General features: G+C 43.1%; 2 protein-coding genes across 2 annotated transcripts in view; both read right to left on the reverse strand.

The window, feature by feature from the left end:
* Window positions 1-4,008: 4,008 nt before the first annotated feature.
* dapp1 (dual adaptor of phosphotyrosine and 3-phosphoinositides) lies at window positions 4,009-15,635 on the reverse strand. The gene is made up of 9 exons (XM_031866813.1): window positions 12,878-15,635; window positions 10,656-10,778; window positions 9,060-9,193; window positions 8,303-8,433; window positions 7,509-7,556; window positions 7,331-7,393; window positions 7,095-7,180; window positions 5,363-5,450; window positions 4,009-4,355 (listed from the first exon to the last, which is right to left on the reverse strand). Exons 1-9 carry the CDS (start codon window positions 12,922-12,924, stop codon window positions 4,332-4,334), a joined length of 744 nt encoding a protein of 247 aa, XP_031722673.1. The 5' UTR covers window positions 12,925-15,635; the 3' UTR covers window positions 4,009-4,331.
* A 295-nt stretch (window positions 15,636-15,930) lies between these two features.
* atp10d (ATPase phospholipid transporting 10D) overlaps window positions 15,931-23,953 on the reverse strand; it is an 18,947-nt gene continuing 10,924 nt past the window's right edge. Inside the window, exons 9-22 of the mRNA XM_031866726.1 lie at window positions 23,658-23,919; window positions 22,160-22,351; window positions 21,209-21,902; window positions 20,999-21,105; window positions 20,667-20,793; window positions 20,361-20,545; window positions 19,823-20,123; window positions 19,488-19,564; window positions 19,210-19,335; window positions 18,676-18,876; window positions 17,819-17,899; window positions 17,607-17,711; window positions 17,293-17,480; window positions 15,931-16,209 (exon numbers count right to left, since the gene is read on the reverse strand). Of these exons, the coding sequence (XP_031722586.1) occupies window positions 16,014-16,209; window positions 17,293-17,480; window positions 17,607-17,711; window positions 17,819-17,899; window positions 18,676-18,876; window positions 19,210-19,335; window positions 19,488-19,564; window positions 19,823-20,123; window positions 20,361-20,545; window positions 20,667-20,793; window positions 20,999-21,105; window positions 21,209-21,902; window positions 22,160-22,351; window positions 23,658-23,919 (2,842 nt within the window). The 3' untranslated portion in view covers window positions 15,931-16,013. The remainder of the gene's footprint in view (window positions 16,210-17,292; window positions 17,481-17,606; window positions 17,712-17,818; window positions 17,900-18,675; window positions 18,877-19,209; window positions 19,336-19,487; window positions 19,565-19,822; window positions 20,124-20,360; window positions 20,546-20,666; window positions 20,794-20,998; window positions 21,106-21,208; window positions 21,903-22,159; window positions 22,352-23,657; window positions 23,920-23,953) is intronic.

The raw sequence follows: 23,953 nt of genomic DNA on the forward strand, positions 1-23,953 counted from the left end.
TACTCTGTTACGGTAAAAGCACTAATACGACAGTGTAGAAATACTCTGTTACAGTAAAACCACTAATACGACAGTGTAGAAATCCTCTGTTACAGTAACAGCACTAATTATGGACAGTGGACCATTTCAGAATAATATTATTATATTGTATTATAATGATTGAAGCATTAAAGAGGACCTATGATCTTTTCTGCTTCCTCCCTGTCCTTTAGTGTGTTCTATATACCTTTGTAGATTAAAAGGTTGTAAAGTTTCAAAGCCTGAAGTCCACGACCAAAGGGAGTTACTCTCCCCTCGGAAACACTTCTCCTGAGCTCCTCAGTTCTTTTCTTTACTTTTAAAGTAATGATGTCACCAAGTCACACATTTGTATGATAGTTGCCTACCGGCTAGTTTAACACGCCGTCAAACAAAAAGGTAGTGAGAGCGGAGCTGTGGCTCAGTCACAAGAGTTTGGTTTGAGGTGGTCATGTCCAGACGCTGTGTTAAATGATTTAATATCAGATAATCATATTGATTTATTAGTTGTGTAATGAAGAATATGTCAGCCTAAATGAATCAACTCCTCCAAGTCATATTAATACTCACATTCCTCAGGAGGTGGAGTAGCAGCCATCTTTGACTCAAGCCTATTATTAAAACCTAAACCTAAACTAAATTATAACTCATTTGAAAGCCTGGTTCTTAGTCCTTCACACCCAACCTGGAAAACAATACAGCCAGTTATATTTGTTATAGTGTACCGGGGCCCAGATCAGAGTTCTTATCAAGTCTAGTCCTTAAAACAGTCACTATTGTAGGTGACTTTAATATTCATGTGGATGTCGATAATGATAGCCTTAGTACTGCTTTACCTCTTTATTAGATTCGATTGGATCCTGTCAGAGTGTACAGAAACCCACTCACTGTTTTAACCTTCAACCTTGTTCTGGCTTATGGCATGAAAATATAACATTTAATAGTCTTTCCACAGAACCCTCTTTTAATTGGACCATTATCTAATAACTTTTGAATTTCTACTAATGGAGTGTACGCCATTAGGCAAAAGTTTATACACTAGATGTCTATGTGATAGTGCTGTAGCTCAATTCAAAAAAGCGATTCCATCTGTATTTATTTCAATATCATTCAATATCATGTCTCAGTATAACAGAGGACACAGTAGCTGTAATTAATTAACCTGCAAATTTGTGATTTTGGGCTCTATAAAATAAATGTAATTACAAATGTAATTGAATGAACCGGTTGGTAAAGTCTGCGGTGATGAACGTCTCACAGCTTCAACAGCAGAGCTAAACTCTCTAAACCAGAAGTCTTCAAAAGGGGGTCCGCGACCCCTAGGGGGTCCGCGGAGGTACTGCAGGGGGGCCGCAAAATTTTTGGTTGATTAGACAATTAAAAAAAAAAATATATATATAAACATCGAACAAAAAGTTCGGAAATTAGTGTTTGGTAGATTATTTCTCTGTTGTAACAATGCTTCTTGGCAATAAATGTTATACCGTTGGAAAGCCTGTTTCTTTACCTTTCAAACGGTGCCCCATTTGTAAGGAACATGCATTTCTGGGATGAGCAGCACAGCTGAGTATGTGGGTTGCGCCCATGATAGATTTGCATAATTATCATGCAATTGACAGACAATGTTGATATTGGCATTGGCATCAGTTGACAAAGTATCTTTATAAATGGCAGTAACACGACCACCCTACTCACTGTACCTTGCACATGTTTAAAATAACAACATGAATATATAAACCTGTGTATTATTTGAATAGCTTAGTATTGAATGCACAATAAAGAGGTATTCACGGTACTAGGCCCATTTAATATAAAACACAATTTTATACAATATATATAGTCGGGGGTCCCTGCTCCATCTCTCCATGGCCTGAAAAACGTTGAAGACCCCTGAACTAAACGTTCTCCATTGATTCTCTATGGTAGTTCTCATCACTACGGGTGTAATATATATTTTGGCCACAAGCAGGATTTTCCCGGTGCTGTTTCTCACTAAACGAGACCCCGTTTTTACGTCTTTCTTTTACTCTCTTCAAAAACATAAAAATACATTCAAAAATTGTGAAAATGCAACAAAAATAAAATAAATATTACTCCACGTCGGGGAATCGAACCCCGGTCTTGTTGTACATATTTGTGTTGTGTATTTGTGACCTTGCACTATGGACTCTGTGTTCAATGTTTACTGTCCCCTGTTATATATATTAAATATATTTTTTTCACTAATATCTACATGTCTCATTAATAAGTGAATCCTTATAATGAACAGTAAATACATATTTAATTAAAGTAATTAAGTGATTGCAATTTAAAGGTTCATAATTAGGAAAACTGCAATACAATAGGTTAATAGCCATAAATAAGTCAAGTACTCGATAATCTATCTGCCACTACAATCTAGTAATAATTAGTAAACAGAAAAGTTGGATACACATTTCTTGATTTATAAATAGCTCTTTATCATTGATGAGTGGCTTTGCCACAACTGAGACTCGAACCTGCGTCCAGGAGCTGAAAACAGCGCTATGAAAGTGGATTTTGCGCACCTTGGACAGCGTTAATAATGCTGCAATTTCATTGGCTGTCAGCGAATGCCACCGACTGGCCTCCGCGATGGTGAGGGTTATTTTGATCTTTGAACTATTTATAGACTAGTTTATTGTTTCTCCTTTTGTCACGTGTCTTATTAATTTGGGAAGGTGGTCCCCTGAATGGTTTTAACAATGAAGTGGGCCTACAAGTTAACAGACCTGTCATCAGAGCAGGCTGTTTCCTTTTTATGCAGGTTACCTAGATTCTAGGCACTCGCCACACCTTTTACAGAAACATAATGCAGGTTCTAACTCGGAGTCTTCACCTTGTGGGAAAACGACGTGAGACATCAGGCAACCACCAATGTCCCAACCGAGGAAAAGACGACAGAAGTCGTGTGTTTTGAAAAATAAAGACTCGACATAACTTTGATCATCATTGTGGATTTTTCATTGGTCTTTACTTGCAGCCTGCTAATCCTGCTCATGAGTCCTCAGAAGTGTGTTATAGTATCATACACTCTTCTACAGGGCTGTCACAAAGGCATACATAGCATGTTGTTGATGTGTATAAGACATGACTAGAGTTTATAAGCTGTTATAATACGTTAGAGCACTTTGTTTCTTTATAACTGGCTCAAGTGATAGTAGTCATAATGTGCAGTGTAACCCAGGACTCACATCGTTATATTCATAATCCGCATGAACCTATAATGCTGCACTTATAATACATTATGTCCTCCACTTATAACACTTAGTAAACCTTGTTAGAAGTTGTTACGCATGATTATAAACGAGTTAAACAAAGCTTTACATGATGTCATATAAACATGACCTTCATAAGTGTTACTGATTTCTTCGCTACCGCAAACGAACAATGCGCTCTAGTTTCAGCTTTTAATATATAAATGATAGAAACATTGAATATCGGGTCGGGTTAGGGTGTCTCATGGACGGTACTGCATTGTCCTAATGTTATGCTGTTCATATAAACATGAACACAAAGTCTTTGTGACGGCGAGATGTGATAATTTAGTAGAAATTATGTAGTGTACATGTAATAATAACAATAATAATAACAGTGCACATGATCCAGTTCCAACTGACAGTTCTCTCTTAAGCATCGGCAAAATATATTTATAATTAGTGTTCAGGTAAACTATGATGTACTATATGTAACATGCTAATACTGAACACATGGAGCTACAAAAATTGAAAAAGGTATTGGGGAAAAAAGTAATTTTTAAAAAAGTATCCTTAATAATTAAAAAATACACTGCAATGATTGCAAAATGTAGTTTATTCTTACTCTATAATTCCACATACACCGTCCTGCTGCCATACATATCAATTGACATCAGTATTTAAATAAGACAACAATAAGACAACTAATGCATTATTTCCTCCTGTTTAAATAGGAACCAATGGTGCTGAGCTGAAAGCCACAGACAGCTTAGGGAAGTCAGAAAGGCCTGAGAGACACACTGGCACATTGTTGGTTTTGGTCTTACACAATCATGCTCGCAATATCCTGTAAGTAGATGTTCATGCTAAACATACGGGAACACACATCCTCTGGGTAAGAAAAGCAAAAAGTAACACCCTCGTGAGAAATGAAGCATCTTTCCTGAAGCGGAGTGGAATCACACTTCAGTAGTTAGTCAGTGTCCCAGTGTAATCCACGCTCCTCTTTACTCTCCACGTGTGAACGCTGCTCTTCTGTATTCTTCATCCAGCCGATGTGACGTCTTCTTTTAACCTGAGGATTCTTTCCATCAGCAGTCATCGGCCTTTGAGTGTCTGCGACTGGAAATAAAGAGAGTCTCACTGCCGGCTGCCAAGAACACACGTTTACGTACACTTAAAGAATAAACTGATGCTTTCAATAATGTAATTTGATAGTTTTAAGAAGTTGTCTTCTTCGCCGACTTTGAGTTGAATACATATCCCACTGAGCTTTACATTAGTTTATGAATACATTTCCCAGCATGCATATTTGGGTTGACTCTCCAGAAACCTTTCTTCTAGTCTCATGTGACATTAAGATGTCTTTTAATGAAAAAATGAAATGTAGATAACACATGTTCTCCTCACTGCGTATGCAGCTGACTGAGACTTCACTAGCGTGGTCGGATCCACACCGTCGACTTTGAAGGTTTTCACGTTGCTCAACTTCTAGGCCACATCAGTGCAGAGCTGACAGAAGTCAAGTCATCCATGCTTTCCTTTCACTCATATTTAGGTGTAGGCTCCACTAAGCTGATTACTCATGAAATGTGTCGTATGTATTGTGACAGTATCATAAATGACAAGTGGAGACGATCACAACATTCAAATTCTGTGGTACCGACACACACGCATCATAAAGTCTAACTATGGAAGCAAAATGCAGCAGTGAGTCTCAGCAGCACAGGGGTAGTATCCACAGGCTCATGATTAGTAATGACAGTTCTGTCTGACTCTGGATGGATCAGTCTCTTCTGTATTCATCAGCATACAGAGCTTTTTGCTCTGAACAGCAGGTACAGTATCACCAGCAACAGGCCACACAGATCCAATGCTTTTTAAACAGCAGCACGATCAGTGGGGGAAGAAACTAACTAACTAACTAACAGAATAAAGGAAGTGAGCTCATATGACACATGCTACATGACATATTGCTCACTTTCTGTTTACTCAATGAAAGTTTTTTTTTACCCCCTTTGCTACACTGTGATATGGAGCGAAGCGTGCTGCCAGCAGTTTGAGTTACTGGTAAAAATATCCCACTTCCTGCCAGCACTGAGTAAAACATGCAGTCTGAAGAAACTCACCAGTTTCCACCTCAGGATCTTAATCCACTCGTCTGCCTCCACACCCGTCTTTGCACAGAGAAAGAATGTCCTCTCAGGAAACACCAGGCTGTGGACACAAGGAGAGCAGAGGTGTGCATCACTCTATAGGATCTAGTTTCTACACATCAAAGTCTTGGGTTCCCGCATTACTGGAATCTATGGGTAGAGTTCTCCTCCAATCACAAACAGGCATTTGCCCACTGAAACTTTGCTTATGAAGATCTAGTGACTGGTGGATCCATTGTATATTTAAAAGAAACCCTTTTTGTTGGGAGTAAAGGAGACAGGCGTAGTATGCCAAGTGATAAAAAATCTCTGACCTGACTTCACAAAAACATTGTATGCAACATACACAACAAACGGAACTAAAATAAAGACACTCTGCTGCCTGTTGCCACACGAGCAGCGCCCGTCCTCATGCCATCCATCAAATAAAGAGTAACCGCCCATCTTTGGGTTCACTTTGTCAGGCCCTGCATCGCATTTGATGTTGTGTGTTTTTTAGATTTGATTTTTAGAATGTAAGTGTAAGTTAGATATCGGGTATGTATAAATCAGTTTTTCTCTCTCTTTTTTTTTTTTTTACTTTTGGCTGTTTTCTTTCCTTTTTTCAGTTGTGTTCCAGGCACTAGATATGAACCATGAGCCTCAGCGACCATTATATGGAGGAAAAAAAGAAAATCAGAGCCATACAATCAGGGATCTAGCATAACATATTCAGAACCCTTTGCTGCTTTCTTGATGAATTAACCTCTACATCATACGAGTTCATTCACCTACAACACTCCACTCCAAACAGGAAAAATCCAGTTAAAGGGGGACAGTGGGTGTAACCTTTGTAAAGCCACAGCTGCCTTTCACTTCATGTGCACTTCTCCTTCCCTCCTCTTGTTTTCTTCTGCTATTTCACTACTCACACTTCCTTTTACAAACAACACAAAGGGTCCAGTTTAGAAAGCACAACTCTGCTGTGGCCTCAGACTGCAGTGCTGTGACTTAAGACATATATTTTATTTGCTTTTTCTATATAATGTTGGTGTCATCTGAAACATATTGCATATATTTAGGGCCCAAGCACCGGCAAAGTCGGGCAAAGGACATATTGTTCTTCTAATGTTCATTATTATTATTATTATTGTTCGGGCCAGAGCACCGATGAAGTCGGAGCGTAGGACATGTTGTACTTCTAATGTTCATTATCATTATTGTTAATAATCCCGGCTCCGCGAGTCCCTGCCGGTGTGTCCTTGGGCAAGACACTTAACTCCAAATCGCCCCTGAAGGCTGTGCCATCAGTGTGTGAATGGATGAATGATGACTTGTAGTGTTAAAACTTTGAGTGGCCAGAAGACTAAAGACTATACAAGTACAGTCCATGTACCATTTAACAGAACAAAATGTCATAAGTTGTCGCTGTGGATGTATCAACGCTCACAAGCTAGCCAGTAGGTCACTTCTTAGCATACATTGTGTAAATAGGCAACATAGTAATCTCATGTCAGACAGAACTGCCAACTCGTTAATAATGTTGTACTGAGAAGACATGCCATACATGTAAAATATATTTGTTAACCAAGGAGGTCATATCCATAGTGAAGGATTCAGAGATGTCGGTTAAAAGTACGACTCCTACATGTGTGGTTGGGTTTTAATTTCCACATTCTTTTACGGTGCATCCCCTCAGGGCTGATCACTGACTGACATCACTTACCAGAAACAGTTGACTCTGTCCTGAGAGTAGTCAAACTGGACTGCAGAGCAGGCTCTCAGATCCAGGGTTCGGATGGGCTCTGCACCCTGCAACAGAGACACTCTGCAGCTTACACGTCCACACTACGAGCGGCTTCATACAATTGCTCCATCCGCATACTGTCATCACATATCCAAAGTGAAGCTGTGAAATAGCACATCTAACACAACGTGTACTTGAGCCGAAGAGAGCCTCACCATTTTGTCTTTGAAGTATTTGAGTTCGTATCTGTTCAGCGTGAACCACCTCTGTTTCCAGTTCTGCAAAAAGAGGATGTATCGCCTCAGTAACTGGTCTGTGTTCAGACTCTGAGTCCTGCTCCACTACATCTCCAGATGTCTGATAACAGCTGATTTGTGTGCAGACATATCTTACCTTCACAATCGCTCCTTGTTTCACCAGATAGCCTTCCTTTGTGCCCAGCTGAAAAGACAAGCTTTGTGTTGGTAGAAAAATGATTCTACTATATTCTACTATACTATAACGATAATTCTGTTTTATTGCAACTTGGATCTGGGGAAAAAAAAAAAATCACCTCATTTTGTTTTTGAACTTTTAACCACATCTCACGGCTCTTCATCGGCTCTTGTTTGGCTCATTAGTCATGGGGTTGGTTCAGTCAGTTCAGTTCAGTTAGCCCAACTATGGGTCTCCTATCACATGATGACAGGTGGTTGTATATGGTTGGAGCTGGTAACGCCTGTCTCTGTTCAAAGATGGTCTCTGGTGGGGTTTGTAGATCTTGAGATCTTAAGGTGTTGAATGGTTTGTGAGAGAGGCCCACTGGAGTGGTTCTGAAGGTCACCATTGAGTTACATGTGACAGAGTTTGTGAGTTCAGATTGAGTGGGGTTCCTGTACACTGAGTGTCTTTATGAACCCGTCAGCCTTCAAATGAACACAGGTGCCTAAACACAGCTCCTGTAGTTTGATGACAAAAGGTCATGTGATGACAACTGAACCAACGACACCATTTGCTGACACCATAACTGTCGGTCAAAACAATAAATGTAATATCCATGTTGTAATAATCCAGAATTACCTTTCAAGTCAGACTTAAAGAGAGCTGAATGGACCCCCCCCCCCCCTTAAGGTTACTTTGGTCACATGACATCTGACACACTTTGGGATCAGCTGCTCACAGATGTGAGCGTGCAGAAAGGGGCATACCGATGGTGCGTTCGGTACCAGATCATTTTCTGTGCGGCCCGTCTGTATGGCTGTGTGAACTCGCACCGACTCGTAGATGGACGGCTCCTCCACGCGCCACGGGTACGGACACTTCAGCACAATCAGGGTTCCTGGTTCAGAGGCAGAGGGCGGGTCACAGGCCTGACTACCTCACAATAACACACAGAAGAAATACAACGTCCAACAACTCAACAGATGAGCCTGGGGTTATTCTCTTGTTGTTGGATTGGAAAAATGTGGAGTGGATCATTTTTAACAATGGAAAACACTGGAAAATCAACAGCTTCAAATGAACGTAGGGTAACAAAGGAGGGTTAGGCATAAAACCTTGGTGTGCTGGTAGTCCTTGGACCGCTATAACTACTTTGGTCTAGTCAATCTCTCTCCTCCAGCTCATTCTGTATGCTGCCACTCGGCTTTAATAATGTTATGGTAATCCTTGGTGAGATCTTTGGGACTCCCTGTCTGAGTACATCAGGCTAGCCGCCTTGGTAGCATCTTGTACGTCACTATAAATCTTTTAGCTTTTCTATTCATAAACACTTTGTAGCTCTACTTTTGTACCCATTTGTGCACAAACCTGAGCTGGAACGAGGGATTTCTAGTATAGCTTCACCTTCGCTATGAAAGCCATTCACCAGAACGATAGCCAATAGATCAAATGTGGCGTTTCACTGTATGAGCTGGTTCATATGCAGTAAGCTTTGTTAGTTAGAAGAGCTGAAGGTCTGCATACCTGTGTCACTGCCCAGCAGAGGCTGGTTGGCAAAGTGGTTGACGAAGTCATGAAGGGTTGTAAACTCGTTGAAGCCAAACACGTAACCATTGTCTTTGCGTGTCACATGAAAATGCTTCACAGAATCCTTCGCCCTACGTGTCGACAAACAAACATTTAACAATGCACTGTTAAAGTCATTCATGTGCACCAGTGGCGGGCCGTGCATTTTATACCTAGGCCTTCACTGTTGTCCTGCAGCTGAAATACCACCTTATAACCACATGATGGCGCTACAGATATCAGTTTCTAAGGCTGTAACTATGTACGTATTAAATGTACGTAACGTTCGGTACGAGACTTGCAGTATGTTTCAATAGTACTAGAGCATCTGGACAATGCAGAAGCTTATATTCAGGAAAATATAATGTTTTCTGCGCTCATGGAGGACAGTGGTTCTCAGCTGGTCTGGCTGTGGGACCCACCATCATCATTCCTTTATGACAAGTCGCAGCCCAAAGAGATAGTCTTATAATTTTACTTTCACAACTTCAGCATTGTATGTACTGCTCTGCAGTGTCTTTCCTCGTCTCAGCCCCCTGTGTCATGGTGCATCTCACTCAGTCAGAATGCCCATATTTGATTGGCTGAGCTGCATCACGTGATGCGATTCACCACCCGACATGCCTCTGCTGTTAAGCGTCATTTCACGATAGTCACGTGCTCGCCCACTGACCAATCACAGCGCACTCTGCACCTCGCGGCAGACACTGAGCTGCACTAATGCTGACGTCATTATAGGCCGGCGAGCAGGCTCTGATACGTCAAAGAATACGCCCAACATGTCAAACTAAAGATCTGATTGGTTGAAGAATATGACAATCAACAATATCGTCCCCGTTCACTTAAACTGCAAATGGCTGCAGGCCTCTGTCTGCAGGCCTCTGGCTCTGTTCTTACCTAGAGACACAGAGGTGAAATCTGATTGGATAAAAGCTCTACTTAAAACAAGCTGCACTGGAAGCAGAGCAACTGAGGAAGACAGTAGCTGTGCAATGAGAAAATAAGATAATGGGAAAAATATTTTTATAAATTATAATACATGTAGTGTATTTAAGAAAAATTATTAAATTATAAAATAGATATAGCTTTGTGATTCTGTTTAGGCCAGCAGAGAAGGTCTTGCAGGCCCTGACGGCCCGCCACTGATGTGCACAAAGTATTTGTTTACCATCTTGGTAATGGCCTCCGGTTGAAGACATGCTTGGTTTTAACAGCACGTACATGAAGTGGCTGCGAGAGTGGCGTGTTCATCAAGCATACTTTTTGTGTAGCCCGTGTGTTAAAAAGTATACCCACTAGCGGGAAGATCACGGCCAATCCATCCCTGACTGACATCAGATTATCTATTTTAACAGCTTCAGATTATGCTCGATTAGTTTCTCTCAAAAAACTGACAAGGTTTATTTATTGTCATTGTACAACGTGTTTCGCAAAGGAAATGCAGTCTGTTGCCCGGTTCTGCTACATAAGAAAAATACAAGCAAAAAAGAAGTGTGGTGGTCTGATATCTGGTACTTGTGTTTCATTTAGAATGTATGTTTTAGACGGACTGACCTGACGGACAGGGCGAAGCAGCCTGGTCCCTCGTTACTGTTCCTCAGGAGATAACTTCCATCAGTCCCATTGGACAAGAGAAGGGCCTCTGTGGCATGACGGGACAGGTCATAGTGGTACCACCTTCAACAAAATCGACAAGATTAACCTGGAACTCTACTGGGATGAACCGACACTCAGACAGTCGATCTTGATCTATTCTATTTCTATGGGAATAAAAGAGATCGTCTAAACTGCCACAATCTTTAAAGGCCGGATCGGTAATCTTCAAAAACCTTTCTGATATTTTTGTTGAAATGACATCCTGACAGCAATCAATGAATCAAATTGATTCAATCTGTTATCTATGACTGTTGCAGGACTGTAATAAGCCCGACCAATCACTTCATTCGAGTGAGGGAGGCCTGAAGGGACGTGCTGTCAGGGTTGCCGACTCTGCGACTTTCTTGCTCGAACTAGCAACTTTTGGAGCTAATGGTAAATGGACTGTACTTGTCTAAAAAGGCCGAGTCAAGCAGTAGCTCTCGGCCTTCTCTCTTCTTTCTGCTCTGTGTGGAATACACACTGGTCCACATCAGACACTCTAACACTGAGATGAGAAACAGCAACGTCCACATTCACTGCATTAAGGTGCGCGGCGAGGATTTGTATCCTGAATAGAGCACAGATCTGTGGGCGACTGTGGCGTCGTCCTTCATTTAGAGGATTGGGGGTTCGATGTCCATGTCGATGTGTCCTTGGGCAAGACTATTACTATTACTATTGCCGATATCATTACTGCTTTTGTTATCATTATTATTCTACTATATCCACTGATGCTGTTATTATTAGTTGATATAATTTTTCCATCATTATTATGCTCACTACTCTCATATGAATCATTTCTGTCATATGCATTGAATGTGTTGTAACTCTGTTGTTGTTCATTCTGTACACACATCTGTCACACTTCTGTCCATCCTGATAGAGGGATCCCTCCTCTGTTGCTCTCTTTAAAGTTTCTTCCTTTTTTTCTCTCCCCATTAAAGAGTGTTTTGGGGGAGTTTTTTCTGTACCGATGTGAGGGTCAAAGGTCAGAGGATGCTGTTTGTGTACAGATTGTAAAGCCCTCTGAGGACAATTTGTGATTTTGGGTGATACAAAAGAAATTGAATTCAATTATAAACTATTCCACTAAAGAGGCATGGTTTGCAGATAAATATGAGACAAGAGTTGATGAAAAATGTGCCTTTTGATTAAACAGTTGGTTTTCAGATGAAATGGAGACGACTGTTGCTGGTAAACAAGCCGCAGACTGTAAGACAGCTGCAGAGGAAACTAGTAAAGGGATGTGAAAGTGCAGTATTTGCATAGACAGCTGCTGAGGGATTATAAAAAATAAAAGTAGTAGAATGCATTGTTTAACTATTGTATTGGATTGCATTGGATTATACAGGTGTACATGGTATGTCAGAGAGTTTAAGGTTAAAGTTTGTTTCATTTTGTACTTCACAAGTCATGTTTTAGAACCAGCTTTAGGTTTATTGCTGCCCTGCTCTGAGCTCCATGTAACATCCTACTTCCATTGTCTCTAGTTCATTACATGAGAGTCCATACAAACTGTAACCAGTTAAACGGTTTGAATAATGCCTACTATGTAAAACTACTCTACGAAGAAGCCAAGTTGTGCTATGAACAGTTGAGAAGTGGCAGGAATTTATGACACTGTCGACTGTCTAGGTCAAATGAATTCCCAGATATTACATTTTGTGATTACTCTCAACATAATTTCTGTTTGTGAGTAGGTCAGAATACTTTGAATGACTCGCATCGTTTTCTATCAGAGAATATGTTAGTCATCTTTTTTTGTTTTGATTACAAATCACATTTTCTAAATTTGCTAATAGATTTGTGTGATCTAAATACATTCCTTTGACTTATGAATGGATGTTAAATGTTGTATTCTGAATAACTATTTTTTTTTTTGGGAACTATTGTTATTAATCCAATTGAGAGATCAGCTGTGATAAGAGGAAGGGGTGGGACTTCGGGCAGAACGAGGCATCGGCGTCTATTATTATTATTATTATTATGAGTTTGTTAAGTTTGTTGAAAGTGAAAATAAATCGACCAACTCACGGCAATGGAATCAGCGTCTGTAGAGTGCATCATCTGGACTGTTTAACCCGTAAGGTGGCACAGTGTATAAGAACAACAAATAACAGCGTCCCACGCGCTCTTACCCCAAAGTCTCCAACTCGTCTCCAGACGCATCGCTGTAGTAACTCATGTCAGGAGGTCGGAGTCGGTGTGCACAAGGAGCAGCAGCAGTCACACAGAAGTGAGAGCTGTGAGCTCGAGGCAGACACGCCTAAAGAGGAAATGAAGACTACTGCAATGCATCCAGAGTCACGAGCGGCCTCAGAGGGTTACCTCAGCATTCCATTAATTTATCCAAAGCAACTCACAACCAGTGCATTCAACTACACAAGCCAAACGTTAAAATAATGGTAGAACATAGCCCTCCATCAGCTCCATCAGACGCTGAACTGCTTCAAGTTTATTTAGTCTGAACAAATGAGCTTCCAGTCTGCCTACTGTACATAATACATAAACTAGATGGACCGGGTCTGGATGGATCCCATACAACCCCACTTCTAAACACCGGGGCCCGTTTGCTAACCCTGAGAAGGGATGGGTGTCACAAACAGCTGGAAATGAAAGGCACAGCCTCCGTTGTAATCCAGTGGAAGTAGAGATATGAATGCATGTGAGCTATATATGGACTGTGCACATTTATATTTAACACAGTTAAGTTGTATTCAGTGCTGTCCTTTCATTCATCATTTACCGGACTATGAGAAAGCAGAGACACCTGACTGCATTAGGCTGAATCCCACAATAGATTTGAGATATATCTGCTTTAATCTGAAGAGGATGAAATACAGGGGGAAACTGGAGATAACAGACCCAAAGTTTAAGTTCCCTCTCTTTATCGAACTGAAGTTTCCCTCATCTCAGAGTTACTAACTACTCCCAAGGTTTCACTTTAGCTGCCTTCTGGAACAGGGCCCTGAGCGATCCCTTTATCACCTGGTTCACATAGAGGCAGCCGGGTCACTTCACTCTGATCTCATTGCTATGATGGAATTCTGACGTGCTGGACTTGTTTGATCAGGATTTCTATCACAGATGGAAAAACCAGCATTCCTCTGCTGGGCTCAGCAACAACATGAACAAATGATCATCAGCAGTCTGTTGCTTTTCTTGAATTAGTTGACGGTTAATCATTTGAAGATGGTTATTTTTGATAAAGTATTTATTTCAAAATGAGTCATTACAGCAAAGTCCACAACAAACCTGTCACGTCTAACGTGGCGGGCTTTCGTTTAGGATCTACAAAATCATATTCATAATCACATGTTTGCCAGCTTAATAGTGTCCAGGATGTGTTGTGAATAGCAACATTAGTGCACCTTCAGGTGAAGCTCTATCTGCTAAAGCTAGAGCACATAAAGTGCTTTACAACCAGTCGTACACATCTGTGGTGCGATCCATCAGTGAACCTGAAGTCTGACTTCAATCAGTTCAGATCGATCAGTTAACGTAGCCTCATGCAAACCTGATCTCACTGTGACGGACCCGACCATTCATTTTCATACTACACACAAACTGCCCGTAACCAATCACGAACAGGAAAAATAATACCTCCAAAAATGAAAATTGAACAATTTGCATTTAAAATGTTTCTGTATTAATGTCAAGTAAACATGATTTGTAGTTCTACAGGTAAAACATGCCCTTTAATAATTACTCACTGGATATTTGAGTGAATTTGTTGCAACTTTGAAAAATGCAAACAACCGGTATAGATGAGAATAAACCAGTCATGGGTTCAAATATAAATAATATTAAGACAGTGAGTTGACAATATTACAAATTGGGGGGGGTTCTGGGAACAAAATCCCACTTTTGATTTGATGGGAGTTTACCTGAGAAACAGCACCAGTGTTTGCTCCATGCTCTAGTATTAGTCTTGTTCTTCATGTAAAGAGAGAACTTTAGGAAAAAGCCTTTGTTGAATGTTGATTACAGCAAATCAATTAAACACAATCTCTTTGGCTACATCGGATTGGATGCATTTGGATTGTCCAGCGCTCTCTTTAGCCACATGCTACCCTTTCAAAGAGCTCACGAGAACAAAGAGTAACAGGAAACAGTCACATATCCAGATCTCTTTCTCAGGAGTTGGTGGAGACCAAACCACAGCTATGTATGCGACTAAGTATTGGGACACAAACACCACTCCAATGGGATGCTAACGTTGTGTAAGTTCTCTTACATTCGGATTTATGCTCATCTGAAAGTAAGCCAATAAAACTGACATTTGACAAATGTCATAGAACATGCATGTCGAGAGGTCTGCAACTTCTGTGTCATTATACAGTGGAGGACGATGAGGAGTATGAAACAGCAAAAAAAAATAAACAAAAAAAATCTTTGATCGTATCTGTGATCTATGGACTATGATCTGACTTGGTCTCTTTCCTTATCAGTCTGCTGGCTCACAGTGATAACAGTAGTACATAGTGAAGGCCAGCTCGTTCCTTTACGATCACTGTTAATCATGAGATTAATCAACTCATGATTTGTTGATGTGCAAATGATACATACAGCAAAATTCTAAAAATTGTCTCCACTTTTTCCACACGGTGGTCATGTTTCACAGACAAATGCTCGCTATTGTGATTCAATCACTGAGTAGAACATCCATCTTTCTTCATAATTAGGTTCTTGAAACTTCTTTGGGTGTTGACATGTCACAAAACGAGCATCTCTCAGCAGAATGGATAGGTAGCTGTGGAACGTCCATACAATCTATTCTGCCCCAGCATGTCAATATCAACTTTTAGGTCTTTCTTCTTAGAGTTAGAGAGTTAGTTAGAGAGTGAGTGAGTTAGAGAGTGAGTGAGTGAGTGAGTGAGAGAGTGAGAGAGTGAGTGAGTGAGTTAGAGAGTGAGTGAGTGAGTGAGTGAGAGAGTTAGTTAGAGAGTGAGTTAGAGAGTGAGTGAGTGAGTTAGAGAGTGAGTGAGTGAGAGAGTGAGTGAGTGAGAGAGTGAGTTAGAGAGTGAGTTAGAGAGTGAGTGAGTGAGTGAGTTAGAGTGAGTGAGTGAGTTAGAGAGTGAGTGAGTGTGAGAGTGAGTGAGTGAGTGAGTGAGTGAGTGAGTTAGAGAGTGAGTGAGTGAGTTAGAGAGTGAGTGAGTGAGTTAGAGAGTGAGTTAGAGAGTGAGTGAGTGTGTGAGTGAGTGAGTGAGTGAGTGAGTGAGTGAGTGAGTATGTGTATGTGTGAGTGTGTGTATGTGTGTGTATAAAGGGATGTCAGGACACCACTGAGGCTGTGCTGGGCTCCAGGCCCGGGTTGTCGGCACACAGTCGCAGCCTGTTGTCTCTGGACCGGCTCAGGTTCCAGCGCTGCATTCTCCTGCGGTACTTCTCCGAATTCACTTTGTCCATCTGAGCTGGTTCCAGAACAGCAGACGGGTGCAAGGTGTTGTACAGAGCTCGAAACAACAGCCTGCAGAGGAGAAGACGCAGGGCAGATGTGAGTCAGTCCTCCAGGGCTGTGTCTTCACACGGATCAGTACATGATGAACTCAACACCCAACAGAGAAGCAACTTCAGTCCTTTCACTCGACTACCAACTGGACCACTTGTTAGGCTCGGCTCCCTACAAGGAATCAAAGAACTTAACTGACAATAAATGCCGTGAATGACGTCTGAATAATTCATTAATCTAACACAGTACACACTCCACTTTAAAGGCACTAGCAGCTGTAATAAGGTGCATTTAAATCTGAACTCGGATTAAAATGAATGAGTGAAAGAGTCAACATGACTTAAAGGACTTTCCAAACTGAGACCAGGAAAATGGATTTGAGTGAAGAGTTGCCGAAGAAGAAGTGACTTCATCCATTGACAACATGGAGGCTGCTTTGCATAATACAGTCTGAATGTATCGCTGCTTTTTTCATATTTGTTATTTCATTCATTTGATTTCCATGGCTTATGGTAGTATCAATATACGTCACACATATAGTACCGTTATATGTCTCACTGACACTTACAAACAACACACACCTCAACGTCATTTAGTTGAGCCAAGATCCGCAATACAGACACATACTGTATCTCACCATCTTAGGTCATTTTAGTTCCACACGTACACGCACATACACACAATCGCAAAAAAGGTTATAAAAGGGACGATGGACGCCAGAGCTGTAGCTCTTTCTTTGCAAATACTCCTCAAGTGTACAAGTCTCGTCTCGATCTCATCTCTTATCTTCTCTCAGATTTGCATCAACATCTATTTCTGGCTGTACGGCAGCCCAGTGCTCCTACAGATGCCTGTGTTTCCTGTGCTAGCAGCTAGCAACTAGCAGCTAGCAGCTAGCTCTGACTGTATGGCTTCAATAATAGAACAAGAGAGCAGCTGTATGAAGTCAGCTTTTGTAAAGGAAAGCCTTTATGACTTCAAAGTAGGCTGCACTGAATTTGGACCCAGCTTGTGCACATTTCGAGTAGTGTGTTTGAGTGTGTGTGTGTGTGTGTGTGTGTGTGTGTGTGTGTGTGTGTGTGTGTGTGTGTGTACGTGTACCTGGGTAACAGAGCCGTCACAGTAGTGAGAGCACATACGATGTAGAAAAGAGGCTGGGACATCTCGAGGGTTTCCACCCCCACAGGGTTGGTGGGGGGGCTGCAGGTCACACAGAACAAACTGAAGAGCAGCACGAAGCCGAAGTAGGACCCACCACTGAGCACCAACACCAGCACATGAATCCACGTCTGCAAAACAACACAGATGTTTTGGTTAAGCCACAACACAACTGGAGACGCACAGATCCTGACGTCACTTCTTGTCTGGACTCTGATCACAAACAACCACTCCTATTGTACAGCAGTGTGTCTGACCAGAGTGTGACTCTCGATGACTTGGTGCAGCAGGACGATGAGGAGGGCCGAGGCGTTGATGGGAGAGCCTAAGGACAGCTCACTAACGCTGGATCCCCTGAAAGCCTGAGACAAACATCACAACTGTATGAGCAGTGTTCACAGCTACGTGATAGGACAATCGGCTGCAAGGCTGTCGGTTATTACTGAAGGATTTGACACGGTGTACTTACAAAGTAAGGCACAAAGAAGCAGATGAGGCTTTGGTAAAACGCATCCAGGACTGTGATCCAGAACATGTAGGGAGCATAGACCTGCAGAGACAAAGGACTCACTTAGTCCTTCTAAACACAGGTCCATGTTTCATTTCCTGTCCACACATGAAGAAAAAAGAAAAAGGTCCCGAGCTGGATATCTTGAGTCCAGTCAGTAGACTATGGCATGTTGGACTCGATTTTGTGCCAACATGCTGTCCTAGGCCCTTTTGACATGCTAGCCTTTTGCCTGATGAAGACCTGGTGCTCAGTATTTTAGACTGTTATAGTACAATCTATTGCAACAAACTACTGCAACCTTTAGCAATGCAACAGTCCTGCAAGAAAGCCTACATCCTCTCTACATCCAACGGATCAGTCACGAGGTCCAATAGTGTGAGCAGCACACATTCAGTATCTTAAAGGCATCCTCATGAAGTGCAGTCAGGTGAACTCCTGTATGGAGGAAGTGTAATGAGACTTGGTCTTTGATTTACAGAGACCAACTCATTGTCATCTGCCTTAGATATGATATGATGACTGTTTTGATGATTGATAATCCTAATTATGACACATACGGTAATAAAGTGTTCTTTATTAAACTAGGTTGTTTCTGAGAAGCCGATAACCGGGTGGGATCCTGATATCATTAGTATTGATAGGATCCTGGGTCTCAGAGTAGAGCTTTGGCTCCCTGTGGTCCCATTTCAAAAGCTTCTCCATTCCTTAGAAATAGGAAATGTTTGACATGATGATGAAAAAAAAGGAATAAACAATAGAGCGAAACGCTGAACAACAGCCGTTGTGATTGCAGGTTTGCGTGTGCATGAAGTCACCTCAGAGGTCTGCACCTCCGGGTAGAGCTCGGGCAGCTCCATCAGAGTGTGTGCAGGCGTGTCCCGGTCCAGGACGCCGTAGATGAGCGGAGGAACGGAGGTGAAGATCAGGTTGAAGAGGATGAGCACCCAGGCATTGGTCATGACGCTCCCAGAGAAGCCACAGAAGAACTGATACCAGAACAGCAGATTCACATACATCTGCAGACAGACAGACAGCAGAGAGGATCGTCTCAACATCTCCATCGGTGGCTTTTTTATCTGCATTGTATTCTGTAGTGCTTGTAGCCGGTAGCTAAATCAGTCACAATGCTTTGCTTGAAGTGAATCCATTTTGTGTATGAATATATTGTTATTGGGTTATTATTGTTACTTGTCCTTGTCTTGTCCGTATTAAGTATTTTTGAGGATTAGATGAGAGTTGTTTTGGGGAATCTTTAGGGGTGTTTTCCTAATGAGAGAGTCAAAGCCCCCGGAGTACCAGACACTTAAATGAAGCCATTTCAGAAACATTGATACACACAGAACTCTCACCACATTCTTGTAGATGAAATAGAGGATCATGTTTGCCAGACGAGAGTAGCACCAGTGGCCGTGGACAAGCAGCAGCTTCCTGAGGTGTTTAAACCTGGAGACGGCAAAGTCACTGGACATCACAGCCTGGGGAAGGAAAAGCAAGATTGAGTAAGAACAGTGAGAGAGCTTGGAGTTCAATCAAATAGAGTTGAGTAGAACAGCTAAAGAAAGCTGCATGTCTACAGGCCGCTGTGGGTCTGGTAGTGTTCTGTCAGGATGGATGGAGGGGTCATAACCTGCATGCCCTCCTGACCACATATCCCCACGCCCACATCAGCCACCTGAATCATGCTCACATCGTTGGCCCCATCACCTGAATGAACAGAAACAAGTCCACGTTTAAGTACATGTAAGCATTTTGTAAGGTTTTATCTGCATTGCCCACCCCCCCACAGCCACTATTATATTATAACAGTTATTAGCAGGTCGAACAATAACCGCTCCCTCTCTGCTAACCAACTCAGGCTTAGACTTGACGTTTAGTTTCAGGAAATTAAATGAGAAAACTTGTTAGCGGGAAAAAGTAATTATTACAGACAATGAGAGGGAACTCATCAGGCCAAGTCCTTACCCACAGCCAGGGTCATAACACCAAGCTGGTCCCGGATCAGCCGGACCACCTTGCTCTTCTGCAGCGGAGTGGACCTGCAGCAGATGACTGCCTTGCATCTCCGGCTCAGCTCCAGGAAGTCGCTCCTCGGCTCCTCCTGCAGTGCCCAGTCCAGGGTCCGTCCGTCCAGAACCAGGACAAAGTCTCCCACACCGCCTGAGGAGCACTCTCCAGAACCCCCCGCTGCAGTCACTTCCGTCAAACCGTCTACACCACGCTGCACTTCCAGTTTGAGCTCCTCGAGTAAAGCCGCACATGCATCCTGATGTGTGGAAGAACTCCAGGATTACTGTTGCGTACATTTGGCATCGTATAATATACATCCAGATATTGAGGAATTGGTCCTATCTTCCCAAGATAAAGCAGACTTCCCAAAGTGATCCAAAAGATACGCATGCTATATCTTAGAAATATCTTGATAACAGCACAATTTATAAGATTCATTGTTCTGTGAATGTGAAAAATGTGCCAGTAGTAGTGTAGTAGTAGTAGTACTGACCTTGCTTCCACAGCTGGCTGTCAGCAGTTGGTCGTTGGGACAAAGGAGCTTGCAGGCGTAGGCGATGTTGATGGCCGTCTCTTTCTTGTCTCCAGTGAGGATCCACACTTTGATCCCAGCCCTCTGCAGAGCTTCGATGGTGTCTGGGACCTCCTCCTGCAGTCTGTCCACGATCCCCGTGGTGCCTGTGTGTACACACACACACACACACACACACACACACAGATAGAGACAAAGTACTTTAAGTACTGCTGCTCCAAGCTCTGATGTGCACGCGGTCATGTCTGCGCTGAGCGCCTCTCCTACCCAGCAGGGTGAGGTTGGTCTCCAGTCTCTGAGCCGCCTCCAGCAGCAGCTCCTCTCTGTGCTCAATGCTGCTCTCTGCCAGCAGCTGTCCCTTCAACCACACCTCATACTCCTCCTCTTCCAGGACCTGCTCCAGACACAGAACACGCAGCAAAACCAGACTGGAAATGATCTTTTGACTGGATGTTGTCATCATACCAGCAACATGTATGATGACAACATACAGTTTTCAATTGTTTCAAAAATAAAAGCCCCTCTAGCGTATCTCTGGAGACACGTCTGAGCCACAACACTGTCCACAGTCGTGTGGTTTACCCGTCCTGAAGCGGTACCTTTTTAGCGATGCAGAGCGTGCGGAGGCCTTCTCTGGCATAGCCGTCTAAATGATTTTGGGTTTGTTCTCTGATGCGACTGTAGATCTCCTGAGCCTGCTCTGAACCTGAACAAAACAGAATGACAGTGACACAGACAGACAGTGCTGTTAATATTTTTATTATGTTTCAAACACAGCGTTCTTCAGTCACATTCCTTCTGTTAATTACCTTTCGCCGTCTCAAGCAGGTCCATGATGACAGAGTCGGCTCCCTTGGTATAAACCACCACCTGTCCTGTGAGCGGGTGGCGGACCACCACCGACATCTTCTTCCTGTTGGAGTCAAAGGGAAGGATGTGGAGTAGCTGGACAGCCAATGATCCGATTCCTGGAAGATCCACCAGCAGGCTCTCTGCAGAACGTCCCCTCAGGGTGCAGCGGTACGCATGGGCTGCATGGACCAGAGCCGCCTCGTCTGGACTCTCCGCCTCATACAGCAGTTCATCATCAGTGGCTCTCTCACAATCCACGTCTCTGGTCAGGTCCTCGACTTCCTGCCTGGCCCCCTCAGGGTTTGTCCTTGCACCCTCCATATTATCGTCTGTCTCTCTGTCCTCCATCTGTTCAGCATCCCCTCCACTCTCCACTCTGGAGGATGAGTGGACTTCACGCCTCAGGTTGGAGGTTTCTTGGTTGCTTTCTTGGCCTGGTTCTGACCAGTCTGTGGTGCTGTTAGTGGGTGTGGAGAAGGTGAAGGAGTCAGTCTTACCCCGGGTAAACAGCCTGCTGGTGAAGCTGCGGGGGCTTCCTTTGACCTGGGGAGGGGACAGGCTGGAGAGCGCTGAGAGAGGAGAGAAGCTGAGGCGCTGGAACATCAGCTTGGTTTCCTCCAGGGACTTGAGAGGCGTTTGTGTCTCAGGCACCTGCAGTGAAGAGAAATACGAAGAGAAAATGGGATCAGCTTTGGCAAGGGAACTCCTGAGCTGAACTGCTCAGTAAGTTTTTAGCTCAAATGTTTTTTGAATACACCTTGACTGTACCAGTTTTTGTATTCGTACCGAACCATCACAGAAGGGGGTCATAGTTTGTTACACACAGCCGCACACAGAGTATACACTATATGTAGTTTGGCGTATGTATTGTGGAATATGCTGTCAGCAACATTTTGTGATCTTCTCACCACGTGTCGAGGCTGGCTGGGCGAGGACACCACCACGCTGTTACAGATGGCCAGAGCGAGGAAGAAGTCCGTGATGTAGGTGAGCTCCAGGCTGGACGGAGTCCCAGAGGAGCCGTCACTCAGAGCCAGCATGGGAGAGCAGAACCAGTTCAACTTCCTCACCAGCTCGGGGTCTGGTACCACCTCCTTGGTCTGAACAGACAGAGAAGCAGCAAGCGCTTATCCATCACGAAGGACAGCAGAGCTCACGAGTGTGTTAATGCACTTAGATGAGGGTTATGGGAGAAATGGTCTGCTGCATTCATCTTATATCGACAGGTTACCAGAGTGCATGTAAACAAACTGTTCAAAAATCTCTCCGCAGCTAATCTCGCATCATGCTGCAGCGATTATATGTTTGATGCCCGGTTCTGGCTGCATGCTGAAGGACTTCTCATGGTTGCGGTGAGTCGCATTATCTCGAACGCTTGTATTGCCTGCTTTAAACTGCCATTGAGTGCCTGCTGACTCACTACTTTTAACCACCCGCAGCCGGTAGGGGTCGCTAGTGAGAACACAGCCGAGTGCGCCTCCATCTGCTACTCTGCGGCCACAGTGGGAGGATAACAGTTTGCGATGCGTTTGGTTAACCGCTAACAGAGTAGACGTTGTTTTTGGGGCACGGCTCGGCCGCTGCTCTGCGGCTCACTCTTATTGTTTTGGTCGCTGTGTTTGGCAAACCGCTAACAACTAACGATAATACCTGTACACACACGGCTGTACCTCTAAGCACCTCAGCTGCTGCTGGGCAAGCAGCAAAAGTTGAATTTTGATTTTGGTAAGATTGTATTATAATGTATTATAGGACAGCTTTGAGCAGATTGCTTGCATACATCGTCGCTTGTTTTTGAGTTAGAATGAAGTGTGTTGATTACGCTTTACAGCACTTGTTGGTAGTTGGCTCAGTTGTATTGTTCTGTTTTGGCTAACAGCTGATGGAAGTACCAGTACACACACTGCTGAACCTCGAAGCACCTCAAACTGTGTTTGACAAGACCGTATGACTACCTTATACTTCAACTTCTAGCCGATGGCCTGTATTTATCACTGCGTTTGGAGAACACCTTTCAGGCCATTGGTGTCTTGACAGGGCGTTAACAGGACATAACTCTCTGAGATCTGCACTCTACTGAGCGCAGATCTCAGATTTGTTAAAGTTACATTACATGTTTACGAGGCTTGAATTTACAAGTCAAGGTGGAAGATTGTATTATTTGTAAAGAAAGTTTATAAGACAGTTTATATGTTGACTGTATCCAATGTTGTGTTGGTCTATTATATACAGAATAACGTATTGCTTGTGTCTAGTTAATATACAGAAAATAGGGAACTCGTCGAATACTGAATTGTAATCGCAATATTGGTCTAAAAAAATCTAAATCTAATTATTTTCTTATTCTACTCCAGTGATGGTGTGTGAATGAGTGTGTGTCTGTGAGAGTGTGTGTGAGAGTCTGACCACGCGACTGCAGAAGGCGCTGGTCCTGTGCTGGATGTGATTGGACGGTTGGTCCTCCTCCTCCTCCTCACCAGTGAGTGTGTGCAGAGACACAGAGCTGTGTTTGCAGCTGAGAGAGCGATGGCTCAGAGATCTACCACTGCAGCCCGACTTCAGAGTCACAGAGCGACCGGCTGCCTCCATCTTCTCCACCTCGTACACCTCCAGCCTCCGAGCTGACACACAGCAACACAAACAGAGACCATTTACATCACAGGGCCAAACCATGGAGAGATGGATGTGTATATATATGGATG

Source organism: Anarrhichthys ocellatus, unplaced genomic scaffold, assembly GCF_004355925.1.
Source record: "Anarrhichthys ocellatus isolate YVR2014 unplaced genomic scaffold, GSC_Weel_1.0 scaffold36, whole genome shotgun sequence".
In the NCBI taxonomy this organism is placed as follows: domain Eukaryota; kingdom Metazoa; phylum Chordata; class Actinopteri; order Perciformes; family Anarhichadidae; genus Anarrhichthys; species Anarrhichthys ocellatus.